Consider the following 13,128-nt stretch of genomic DNA (forward strand, 5'->3'; position numbering starts at 1 on the left):
CTGCCGTAAAAGCCTTCTTGATGTTTGTGTAGGCTAGATCCAGTATGTTCATGCCCCTGGTAGCAAAATCCACATACTGATAGAAATAAGGGAGAACTGTCTTCATGTTAGCCTGGTTAAAGTCCCCTGCTACAATGAAAATACAAGTGGTACACACTGCAGCGTCTATGACGGCCAGCTCTGCCTCTCTGGACATCCAGTGGGGTGGAGGGATAGAGTTGTGGGTAGGGTTAGGGTGTGGTTGTACTTTCGCTCCTCCTCGCTGGACGTCTAGTGAGGGGGAGCTCCACGTAAGCTCCACCCATTTGCTTTGCAGCGAGCACCTTCTCTGAAAACACCCTCCGAATGTGAGGTTTGCAGATCACTGATTGAGCGGTAGAGCACATTCATGGCCTTCTTAGTGTTTGCACTGGTTGGGATGTACACTGCTGTGATGATGACAGTTGTAAATTGGTCTGCATGGTCTGCATTTAATAGACAAAAACTCTATGTCCGAAGAGCAATGACTTGAGACAACTGCGGCATTGTTACACTCCGTCACCCCGAGATTTACCACTGAGAGCACAGCTCCTATCTGACCTGAATATTGTTAGTCCCTCCATACTCATGGCGTTGTCTGGAACGGATGGGTTTAGCCATGTTTCCTTCAGAATTATGGAACAGCAGTCTCTCATCTCCCGTTTTGTTAAGTCCAGCTTAAAGTAGACCAATTTGTTCTCCATGGAGCGGACATTATCAAGAAGAATGGATGGAAGCAGCGTTCGGCATGGGTTAGCCTTGAACTTAACTGTTAACCCTCCCTGACTTGCCTGGCTTTTGTTTCTTATCAAACCACCTCCATCTCCTCCGGGAACGGCCGGTGCATGTGGGAGACTTCATGGGTCACTGGGTCTAGCTGACGTAGCAGTCCAAGGCTATGCAGAGCATCCAGAGCGAGTCTACAGTCCCTAAACTTTATGTGATTCTAGCATGAAATGACAATCATATATTAGTTTTATTGCTACTACGCTGCACATAAACTGCTGAACTAACTTGTCTAAGTGTCTTATTTAGTGTTAAATGATCGTGTTATTGGGAGCCAGTGCAACCGCAACCGAGCAGGGCGTCAACATTTTTTTCATATCCATTTAAACAAAATGCTCAATAATAATTGTTAAACTAAAATTGCTCATGTGTAATGGATTAAGGGTATAATAATTATATAAATAATACGTAAATCATATAAAATAATTATAATATATAATCATTGCTATTGTCATATGTGGCTGTAGTGAAGCACACAAAAAAATCTCTGTTGGATGGCAGGTAGTTCTATTAGTGAGGGGGAAGCAAAAAAAGAAAGAAAAACGCCGCAAACAGACCTTTTCTAGGTCCTATTCTGTCATGTATGGCTGTAGTGAAATGCATGACAAAAGAGATAGAGAACAAAAATAGTCTTTAATAAAATAATCAAGAACCCTCAGGAGATTACAGGAGAATTAATCAAACACAACCACATTAACACTGATGATACTGGACAAATGAACTGGGGAAAACCAGGGCTTAAATTCATACAGGAATAATTAACATAACCAGAAACACATGCAAACTCAATCAAAAACCATGGAGACAAACTAGCAAAGGGAACACAGGCAAAAAGGAACAGAACACAGATAAACTAAATCAAAACTGAACATAATCATTATAGCTTTAGCCAGACAATTTTGTATTTTAAAATATTTTACTATGTAGTGACCTTTCATTTGGAGCAAGAGAAACTAGGGGAGTGACTTTTTTGTGTCAGACATGTGTCACCTTGCTCACTGCTGATTGGTCTGGTTTCGGTTCGAGATCTCTTACCCAGAACACCGGAGCAGGTTAGCAGTGGAGCTTAAGTTATTGTGGCGATGAACACAGCTAAAAGCTGGGCCACTTTCATGGTGCCTGCAACCCAAGGTTGGCACAAAACAAAACTGAAATATACCTGGCTATCCATCTAAACAAATTTCATGGTATAGGCCCCTTGTGTCATCACTAATAGTCAATCATCACTTATAGAGTGAACTACTTTATTTCACTAAGTACAACACTGCTACAAGTACAACAGTGTTAATTTTACTCTCTATAGATTGAGACCATACGAAAACTGAGCAGTGTATGTTTAACACTGAAGATTTTGCTGTGTAGCAGTAAACATGTAATCTGCAACATACATGTTTCTTTATCAAATAATTTGATTAATTTATTAAAATTAATTGGAAAATTGTCTTAGTCTTTATTTAACTATGAACACACACCAAGAAACGTGAAATGTAACATACACAAGTTTTGTTGCTGCTTGTATATTTATATTAATCAGAGTTCACAGTTTTTTTTATTTCTCAATGTAAAAATGTCTAGTTTATGTAAATTATTATTTTTTTTGTGTGGCTCTTCCCATGATGGCTTTTTTAGTGTTTCTCTCTGGATGTAAAAGGATGATGTAGCACTTTGGGGCAAATATGGCCACCAATAATCCAAAACTGGAAGCTAAAATAGCAAATATTTCCACAGCCACTGCATATTTCCCTGGTGAGCTCACATATGCTGGAATAAATGCAATCCACACAGCACAGAAGATCAACATACTGAATGTAATGAATTTGGCTTCATTAAAATTATCTGGAAGGTTTCTTGCCAGGAAGGCTAAGAGGAAGCTTACTGCTGCCAGGAGGCCAATGTATCCCAGCAGCATAGAAAAACCAGCCACTGAGCCAATAGCACATTCATAGACTATTTTAGAGGTGATATATTGGCTGTTTTTATGTGGTGTTGGGGATGCAGTGGTTAACCAGACTGTGCATATCAGAATCTGAAGGGCAGTTAGGGCCATGACAGTGCCTCTTTGTTGAGGTACACCAAACCATTTCATAGCACTTTTACCCTCAGGTCGAGATGACTTGAAGACAGCTATTACCACCATAGTCTTGACCAGGATACTGGAGACGCACAGGACAAAGCTTATGCCAAATGCAGCATGTCTTAACTGACATGTCCAAACCTGTGGCCGGCCGATGAATAGTAGCACACAAAGAAAACACAGTTTGAGTGACAACAGCAATAGGAAGCTGAGCTCTGAATTGTTAGCACGTACTACAGGAGTACTACGGTGATGAGAGAAGATGACCATCACAAGAGCACATAAGCAGGTGCCAAGCAGAGAAGCAGTAGTCAGAGAGATGCCCAGAGGTTCCTTATAGGACAGAAACTCAACTTCTTTGGGGACACATTGATCTTTATTTTGATTGGACCAGAACTCATCTGGACATGTTGTGCATTCAATAGAATCTGTGTGTAAAACAAAAATTTAAAAGAAAATGTTCTTTCAATATATAATAACATTTTGGAATATGATTTATTTACCTTTTATATTAGAAATCTCTCCATCTCTGCATGGTAGGCAGTCAAAACAGCAGACAGGAAGTCCCTTCTTCCTGACTCGTCTGGTGCCAGGGGGGCAACTCTCACTGCACACAGACTGTGGGGGCTAAGGAGCACAACATATGTTATCACTCTTATTAATGATGTGTGTGTGTGTGTGTGTGTGTGTGTGTGTGTGTGTGTGTGTGTTTGTTTGTTTGTTTGTTTGTTTGTTTGTTTGTTTTTTGGGGGGGGGGCATAATAACAAACTGAAGTATAATAATAGTAGTTTTGAAATTAACATATTTTAATTACTTGTTTGTTCTCAAAGTTCCAGAATATTTCATCCTCATTCAGTATGAGCACCTTCCCTACTGTAGCCCCTTCATTCACCACACCAACTGTGCTGACCCTTATTGCACCATCTGAACTCGGCTGCCAGTTCATCACATCATAGATGGCCAGAGCATCTCCATTCTCATCAAATGACACATGATCCCCAAAGCCAGTGGTGAAGTTCACTTTCTGTAGGTAATGTACTACCTGTACAGGTTACAGACAGGACAGGTGTTATATGTATTTCTATTTTGTATATAAACATGTCGAATTATTTCACGCAGATTTTCTGCTATACCTGCCAGGGCTGCAGGTTGGTTATGTCAGCACATCTGTTCCCACTGAATGGTCCTCTGCCCTCCTCACACTGCATCAGGTCATGAAGTGCATGTGCAAGGGCATAAACTGCTTTATACGCATTATAAGATGCCCTTAGCTCTGATACATCAGTGTATGCTGTTTCTGTTCTGTTAAGATCTTCTTGCTCTGTACACACTTTTTTTTCTCCCTCTACCTCTCTGCCTCCAGTGTCAAAACTGCACCCGAACATATTTTCCCAGAAGATTCTTACCATATTATTTCCTGGATTGTTGTCAGGGCGGAGGTAATACAGAAATTTACGAAGTCCCTGGATCTCCCCACGCCTGATTGCGATGCCCAGTGTTCCCCCCAGAAAAGGTAAAAGACGCTGAGTGTGAAACACAGGTGAAGTAGCCCAAGCTTCACTTGCAATCCACTGTCGGCCTGTCACATTTTGCAATGCCACCTCATCCATTAGTGGTAACAAATAGGCTTCTGTGGAGAACACCACCACCACTCTAGCTGTAGAGGCCTGAATCACTGTCACTATACTCTGAATATCTCTACGGTTATTATCACGAGGCAGCATTTCAGAAAAGCCAACACAACCTCCAAATAGCTGCACATCTTTGTGGAAGGACTGAGAGGCATGGATGCCGTAGTCGTCATCGCTATAGAGGAGACCAACCCAGGTCCATCCAAAATGCCTCAAGATCTGTACCATAGCCCGCACTTGGAAGGCATCACTGGGTATTGTTCTGAAGAAAGATGGGTACTTTTTCCTGTTACTCAAACAGGAGCAGGTGGCAAAGTAGCTAACCTTATAGAAGAGACACAAACGAGCAGCAAATAACTCTTCTGTGTATTACGAGATATTTCACACACAAGCAAAAGATAAATAAATAATTAGAAGCTTTGACATGCAGACTATATTTTTACATTTTCAATTAAAATTGAACAATAAACATTTTGTATTTCACATTTACACTTACCATAGGCACTCTAAACAGCCCCAGTACACTGGAGATTGCAATTGAGTGAGTAGACCCAGGATCCCCCACAATAGCAATCACTGGTGGTGGGCCAGCACAGTTTAGGTTGGAGAAGGACTCCTCTGTCCCACTAATCAGAGCTGTAGCAGCTCTGAATGCCACTCCCAACTTTACACAATTGTCATAAAGATGGTAACCAAGAGTGATGTTAGGAAGCAGATTTGGATTCTTATTGATCTCATCTATAGCAAAGGCCATAGTCTGTGCCTGCTGGAAACTTGCCATATCAAACCTATAAAAAGCAAGAGAAATAATATTTTAATGTTTCTGAATTGATGGTATGAGAGATGTTACCAACATGCTCCTATTGTAAATTATACACTCTTCATTTGATTTACAGACTCTGATTTTGTCTGTCATAAATAAATGAAAAAATAAATAAATAAATAAATAATGCAATAAATAAATATTGATAAAATTAATATTGACGAATCAATTTATAATTACAAGACAGTTAAGTAGCTTGCTTTTAGTTTTCTTAATTTTATCCTTGTCCAGTCTGTCCCAGACTCACTGCTCACAGTAGGGTGGTTCCGGTTCCATTCTGAAGCTCAGCTCTGGGAACACTGTGAGGAAGTGAACCTCAAACAGGCCTCCAAGTATAAGATCTCCATCCTTGAACATCCCGAAGTGTCCCTGGAGCTGACAGATGCCTGAGCTGAGGACTGAAGCTGCAGAGATACAGTTAAAGAACAGATACAGGCAGATTTTTAGAGCGATCCACATCTCTATCTCTTGCTAGCTCACCCACATGGCTGTTATTTATAATAAAGACTGTGTGGGGTGTTGCTTTTAAAAAGCAGGTGGTGCCAAGTAGACCTCCCAGGAAATCAGGAAATACTTTTCTCTTTAAATTATAGTTTGATGAATGGCACCTTAAAGCTGCCACTTGTTTTAGTGTTTGCTTTTTACTGTGTTACTGGTGAGCTCATAAAACAACAAATAATAATAAAAAATAGCACTGGTGCCTTGTATATTGCATATATTATACTGTCCACAGATGAGACAAATAAAGTAGGTTAGTCCAAATGTATGCCTACATTCCTACATTTTCCTCTAGAGGTCAGTATATTCCTAGATTTTCCTCTAGGTGCTTGAGTTTGTTTTTGCTGTTTCACATAGAAGCACCTTCAATCTTACTTTTTCTCTAAACTGAATAGTTTTTCCACAACCACAATTAATATAAATATACAGAACACAGGTACACAACTTTCACAGGTACACAACTTTCTAAACATAGAGTGAACACACAGGTTATTTTATTATGTATGTATTTTTATAGCACTTTTTACAATACAGATTGTTTCAAAACAGCTTTACAGTGATCAACAGTGATCTTGACTAATTATGGGAGCTCCCTTTATACCACAACTCCCAACACGATAAACTCCAACTGATATGGAGCAAAGGAAATAAAACACACAAAATCAATATTTAACAACACCACTTACTGTAAACAAAATAAGTTATTTTGTCCCAATAAACAATTACATATTTTATTTAAAAAAAGGGTACATAGTAGTTAAGGCCATCTAATATAAAGTGGGACAAAACAAAGTTAAGTTGATCTGGTTACCGTGAAAAACGTCACACGCTGATGCTTCAGCCATCATGTGGTAGAAAATGTCCAAATAAATAAATGTTTAACAAGCTGACATAAGTTGATCCATTTTTTTGTTGGAAGGGTGTAACGTTAAATGTAAGTGTAGTTTTAATGTTGTCTTTTTAAATATTCACTTTCCCATATGACCACGGAGGAGAATCGGAGGGGCATTTAGCGGACAGACTCCGACACTTTTTTTTTTCAGCAAATGCTCGTGAACAGTTTTGAAGTGGCCGTGTGCAAGTTATGCTCATTCACAAGCCGAGTGAGAGTCATACTTGCAAATGTAATGTTAATTATTACACCAAAACAAAATGTGAAACTTTCAAAACCACTCAGTAATGTGATTTCATTGAGTAATACGTCGTTGGCCTGCTCAGCCTGCTTCCCATAGTGTGTTTTTACACATAGAAAAGACGAACATTGTATTACACCATCAAGTTTTTTTCCCTGAATGATGATGTGAGCTCCTGTTGCAATTCTCGATTCAGCATAAATGACCTACAATGGCGACTTTTCAAAATACTGCCCCTAGCAAAAAGGCAGTGCGATATAAACAAACCCAGACTAGACCTGAACGTGGCGCGATGGCAGCTTTACATTCTCTATATCTACCTCCTCGATGGGAATCAAGTCTTTCAATTCATTGGAAAAGTCGCTTATCTTCATAACATAAGGATCACGTCCAACATATGTTGTGATTTTCTGTTTATACCTTTCCAAACCAGCACAGAAAGGACTTTTCTCCATCTCTTCCATTCTAATTTTCACTGAATTCCGCGCGTCACCAGAACCACGTGATTGCAAACAGCTGTCTGCCATATTGAAGTAAATGAAAAACAGTTTTTTCATTACTCCTACACATTTTGTCCAAAATCTGATCAGATGATCTTTGGACTGAGCCGCTTTGAACTTAAAGGAACACTTCAATTTTATTTATTTTTTTAAATAGGCTCATTTTCCAACTCACCTAGAGTTAAACAGTTGAGTTTTACCGTTTTGGAATCCGTTCAGTCGATCTCCGGGTCTGGCGGTACCACTTTTAGCATAGCTTAGCATAGTTAATTGATTCTGATTGGATCATTAGCATCACGCTCAAAAAAGACCAAAGAGTTTTGATATTTTTCCTATTTAAAACTTGACTCTTCTGTAGTTACATCATGTACTAAGGCTGACGGAAAATGAAAAGTTGCGATTTTCTAGGCCGATATGGCAAGGAACTATACTCTCATTCCAGCGTAATGATATGCAACGCCTGAAAATAGGCTAACGTCCGTCAACATAACCAATGTGACAACCTGCTTGCACAGGGAGCATGCCTTGCAACCATGGAGACATTTGTGAGAGATGATTCAGAAGATATTTATTTTGGTGCAGATCCTGAACCGTATCTATTTGAACCGGAATACACTGAAGATGAACTTTTGGAACATGAAAGGCAAGAAAGTGTGGCTGAACAGACTGGGGCAGAAGGGAGGATGAAAGCAGATTGCTTTCCTGCATCCTGCAGAGGTCAAATTTTTTTTTCGGTTTGATAAACTGGAAAAAACGTCCCATGCCGAGTGGACCTGATGGCTAGCTGTCACTAGAGTAAGTGATTCCTGCAATTATTACAACACATGACTCAAAGATTTAGAATGCATACTGTCAGCATGCATTTTCAAACTAATATTTATGATGTGCTATCTTAGTCAATACAGGTTGGTGTTGTACCGCATTATGGAGTGGGGTCTGAAGGGAGAGACTTTCAGAAGAGGCAACCGAAAACCATTGCCATCGTGTGTGGTTGGTGCCAGTCGCTGAAGATATCCATCAGAGTCAGGAGTTTACGTAGTATTTCAAGAAGCAGAAGATACAATAAATATACTGTAGGTACTTTGACTGTTCTGTAGGCCTACATTCCAAGTACTCAGGTTTTATGGCTTCTTACTGTCCAAAGACATTTTGCATTGTGGTGGACTATAAAGTGTTACATCCCAGACATGTCTAGGGGTAAATGTGGATGCAACAAAAGTAAAATATTTTAAAGAGCGTTTATCTGAGTCCTGCCATAGCACCACAAGCAACAAGTTTTCCAAAAAAGATGTTTATTTCACAGCTCGTGGAACAAAATACAGAGGATACAGTAGTAAAATACAAAAAAGAAAAAAGGAAGCAATAGCTTCAGGAGAGGGTAAAGCCAAAATAATAAACAAAAATGCAATCTAACTGAAGTAATTTAAACCTCTAACTAAACTAACAAAGAAGAAGAAAAGAAAACAGAACTGTACCCTAACTCCTTTCCTGGCCCCAAAACAGAAGAATACCGGGTTAAACAAAAATGGCGCCCACCTCCCTACAGCTTCCAAAAGAAACAAAGAAATGAGCAAAACACAAATAAGCAAATATTTAAGTAGCTGCTAAACAGGATGTTAATAGTAGCAGCTATAAACCAAACAATAACAAACAGATAAAGGTGAAGGATAGTATGAATCTCTTTAACTCAAATGGCAAAAGTAAGTGTTGGAGAATATCACAATGAGCAAATAAAAGAAAACACTACAATACCAAAGTAGAATATTAAGCAGCTCAACAACCACCAATTGTAACTGCAGCAACCAGCTAGGCAGGACAAAGACAACACTCTGGAGAAAGCTCTTGGGGGAACATTTTCTGTCGTTGCCTGTTCTCGCTGTATAGAGTGTTTTTTGTTGTGGTCCATAATGGCCATCATTGTGCGTGCCTGCATTGCTGCATATTGAAAGTGTAGATGCTTTGTAGTATTTGACAGTATTTCAGCAGGGCATCATGAAAGACCTTGAGTTGTCCTGGTAAAACAGTAAAAAAAAAAAAAGAGAGAACAAACAATAACCTGTATGAAAATTTGATCTGTGCAGGACAGACATTGTGTTCTGACTGGGGTCAATACAATATTTGTGTCTTTTGAAGCGATTTCAAAGGACCATTCCCATACTTACACATTTTAAATCACTTTACAGACACTTCCTAATGAAATGATAATTTAGTTGGCCATTACACTACCTGCACATAAAACTTTTTCATAAACATGCCTGTGTGTTTGAACAACGTCATTTGCTCCAGGTCTTTCAGTAGACGTGTATCCAAAACTATTACAGCCAGGGCTTTGTAGGCAGGGGAGTCCACAGACAACCATTTCTTCATTTTTTTGCTGGTCTCTTGTCAGCTCTTTATGGCAGCATTTGTACTCCATGCCATTTTCCTCCCAGCGATGAACCCCTGAGATATGATGGAGTATTGATTTCCATCGTCTGTGCAATTCCTGACAATAACATAAGAGCCCAGGCAGAAAATTGGTTTAGTACTAACATTCATTCTAAAGAATCTGGAAAACATTTAAATTATTGCATGCCATTAAGTTACTATGCACGATTTGTGATAACCAGCAATGTCACTATGCATTACACCTCTATGCAATATGTATATGAGCAATCAAATAGACTTTAATTTTGTGAGGAGTTGTGTGTGTATGCTTGTGTACCATTGCATCTCCCTTGGATGAGCAAAAGCTCCACCACATGTGGTTGCTCACACTCTTCACCCAAGGGGTAAGTTCTTTGCAATTCCTCCGATTAGATGCAGAAACCAGCTTCTTTATTCCTGAATTACAAGGGTACATTATTATACTGTAAGACAACTTCAGATAATGCACACACAAAAGGCTCGTTTCCTAACCGTTAGGGGTGGGAATCGAGAACCAGGTATCAAGTAGAACTGAAAATCTAATCCTTCAAACTACTGAAATATTATGCGTCTGACTTTGATTCCTCCCATCAATGCCGGCATGTTTTTGAAATGTCATTGATATGGGTAATTGGTTGTTTTGAAAGTCGAACTGAAATAGACAACACAGTCCTACATTGTTTACCTTATTCTAATAAGCCATCGTAGTAACATAGGCTACATTATAGGTTCATGTGTTGATACTGAAAACCTGTGTAGACTACCTTCTCTACTGAAAGTGTAACCCTGTATAATTTAATTAATTAATTATTAAAAGAAAATAGTTTATGAGTTTGTTCAAATAATAAACTAACCAGATGAGTAGAAAAGTGAAAGGAAAAAATTATAAAGTCAAAGATAAATGCATGTCAGTGTGATGATTGACATGTCAGTAACCGTCCAATTATGTGAGTATTCTGTTGAAGTCCCGTCCCACCCAGTGCCCAAGGAAGTCGACCGGAAGTTGAAGTCGGCCGGGTGCCGCCATCTTGTAGCAGAACTTCACTTGCGTTAGCATCCCCATTGACTCCCATTCATTTTGGCGTCACTTTGACAGTGAATAACTTTACATCTGAGGCGTTTAAAGACTCCATTTGTCCATTATTTATTTCTAAAGATACACGACAATGTATAAAGGGCTCCATTACCTTCCATGTTACATTATGGCCCCGTAGAAACAGTTTTTGTAAAAATAGGCTAACGATTGCGTCATAACCACTCGACTCTCTGTCGCACAGTAGAGAAATTACCGTAGAGACAGGAGGAGAAGCTCGCAGGCAATCGGGGTGATTATCTTAATATGGCGTACTGGCGTTACATTTTAAAATACTATACAAAATAATTAATCAGAATACTTACTCCTGCTCACTCACGCCAAAGAACTCCCCGCTCAAGCTCGCCGTCTCTGCAAGATTAACAATGGCAGTTTGCACGCACAGCTACTAGAAGATTTACATCTGTCAGACAGGTTGCGGACGTCATCAAGCTTAGTTTGAGTCTGCGCGTCAGAAACGGAAGTGCTAAAAATCGCTAAAAATGGGCTTCACTTCTCTCAATTGAGTTCCAATGGGGTCGCTGTGTCCATTTCTTTTACTGTCTATGGCACCACGCTAGTTGCTGGATGGGGAACGCCATTTTAGTTCTTTCTGCGTGATTGGGGAAACGAGCAGCAGTGTGACTTTGAGAAGTTGTTAAAATTATCAGTGAATATAAAATCAGAAAGATTTTTATGGAATATTTTCTTTGGATTTGGTGAGTACAAATTTTTGATGTGTAAACTTTCATAAATGTGTTTAAATGTGTACTTCTGTTTAAAACTGAAGGAGAGTAAAACGTATTTCTTTATCTAAATGAAATGCTGATGAAATCTGATGTGTAACACGTTAAAATATGTATATGTGAGTTCTAAATGGTTATATTGTGTTGCTAATGATATTGAAAGAATGGTTTTGTTTGTTTATGTAGCACAATGCTATCTAAACTGTTGACTTGTTACAGAAATGTAGCAGTAAATGCTGACAGAATAATATGTGATTGCTGTTGAACTAAAAACAGTTAATTTAATGTGTGTTGTGAACTAAATACTGCCTGTTGCATGTGCAGGTCAGGTTTTTTGTGCCACGCTGGAACTGTGTTCGATTCAGCGTGACGATTAATGATGGCGAGCCTCCAGTGAACTGAGCGTTGATTGCGAGAGTTGAGTTCAAACCAACACCTGTGGATTTGGTAGGAAAGTTCTAAGTTCCTGCTAGTTTCTTCAACGGAAGTGAGCTTTATTTGAGTAATTGCAAGTAATTCCCTTCCAACGGATTTTGTTTTGTTTGGAGTTGTAGAATCGGTTTTTCCGCGATTCAAACGAACTTTCGATTCACCGAACCGAATCTTCGAACTGAATCTTTTGATTCGAATCTTTTGAACCGAATCATTGATTCGAATCTTTTGAACGGAATTTTCCATCTGAACTGTTTGAACACAAATTTTTCTGATCTGAGCTTTTCAGAAACAATATTTTGGAACTGATTCATTGAACTGTTCTTTTGAATTTATTTCAACTGTTTCTTTATTTTTCTTGTTAATTGTGATTTGAGTCAACTGTTACAAGTTACAACTGAACTTTGTGAATGTTATTTGCAAATTGATATTGGTGTAGTATTCTAGGTCATCCATATAGCCTAGAGGGTGCACCCAACAGAATAACAGAACAACCAAAGAGTCAGGTGAAATTGTTCACTTTATTTCAATTGAACTGAGTGTTAAAGTCTTGTGTTGTTACTGAACAAAATTGTGACACTGTTGATTAGCATTTTATTTAATTTTTCTTTTAACAATCAGCTTTACTAATTTATTTTAATACAAATACTTACTTTTATTTAACCAGTGTTGTCTTCATTACATCTCTATAGACGAACCTATTGGCCTATGATAATATTAGTAACAAGTGCAATATTAATTGACACATGTGTTACAAAAGGATTTGATAAGAGAATTGATAGAGAATCAGACCGATAAAGCAGGATCGACAGTAGCATCAATATTGTTCAAATCCTATAAATTCCCACAAGTATCTACAGGTTGTGCTCTACTGCCCAATAGACTAACCTTTTGCCACATGCCATAGATCAAACTGATGTATGATGTTAGGATACTCCTCTCTCATCAATTTTCTGATGGATAGATGTCTATCAGTTGTAATCACTTTGATGTCAATGCCTTCATCCA

General features: G+C 38.8%; 1 protein-coding gene across 1 annotated transcript; it reads right to left on the reverse strand.

Moving 5' to 3' along the window:
* Window positions 1-1,225: 1,225 nt before the first annotated feature.
* LOC125254794 (extracellular calcium-sensing receptor-like) lies at window positions 1,226-5,829 on the reverse strand. The gene is made up of 6 exons (XM_048169622.1): window positions 5,581-5,829; window positions 5,007-5,298; window positions 4,013-4,834; window positions 3,694-3,921; window positions 3,382-3,505; window positions 1,226-3,306 (listed from the first exon to the last, which is right to left on the reverse strand). The coding sequence occupies exons 1-6, from the start codon at window positions 5,790-5,792 to the stop codon at window positions 2,393-2,395; spliced, it is 2,592 nt and encodes an 863-aa protein (XP_048025579.1). The 5' UTR covers window positions 5,793-5,829; the 3' UTR covers window positions 1,226-2,392.
* Window positions 5,830-13,128: the final 7,299 nt, after the last annotated feature.

This window comes from Megalobrama amblycephala, linkage group LG19, assembly GCF_018812025.1.
Source record: "Megalobrama amblycephala isolate DHTTF-2021 linkage group LG19, ASM1881202v1, whole genome shotgun sequence".
Taxonomy (NCBI): Eukaryota; Metazoa; Chordata; class Actinopteri; order Cypriniformes; family Xenocyprididae; genus Megalobrama; species Megalobrama amblycephala.

What these genes read in the sequence shown, in the direction of transcription:
- LOC125254794 (XM_048169622.1), bottom strand. Translation starts at nt 5,792, where the DNA reads ATGTGGATCGCTCTAAAAATCTGCCTGTATCTGTTCTTTAACTGTATC. An exon ending in GGCTGTTTAGAGTGCCTATG is followed by an intron (nt 4,835 to 5,006) that starts GTAAGTGTAAAT and finishes CTCTTCTATAAG; the next exon opens with GTTAGCTACTTTGCCACCTG. An exon ending in CCAACCTGCAGCCCTGGCAG is followed by an intron (nt 3,922 to 4,012) that starts GTATAGCAGAAA and finishes TAACCTGTACAG; the next exon opens with GTAGTACATTACCTACAGAA.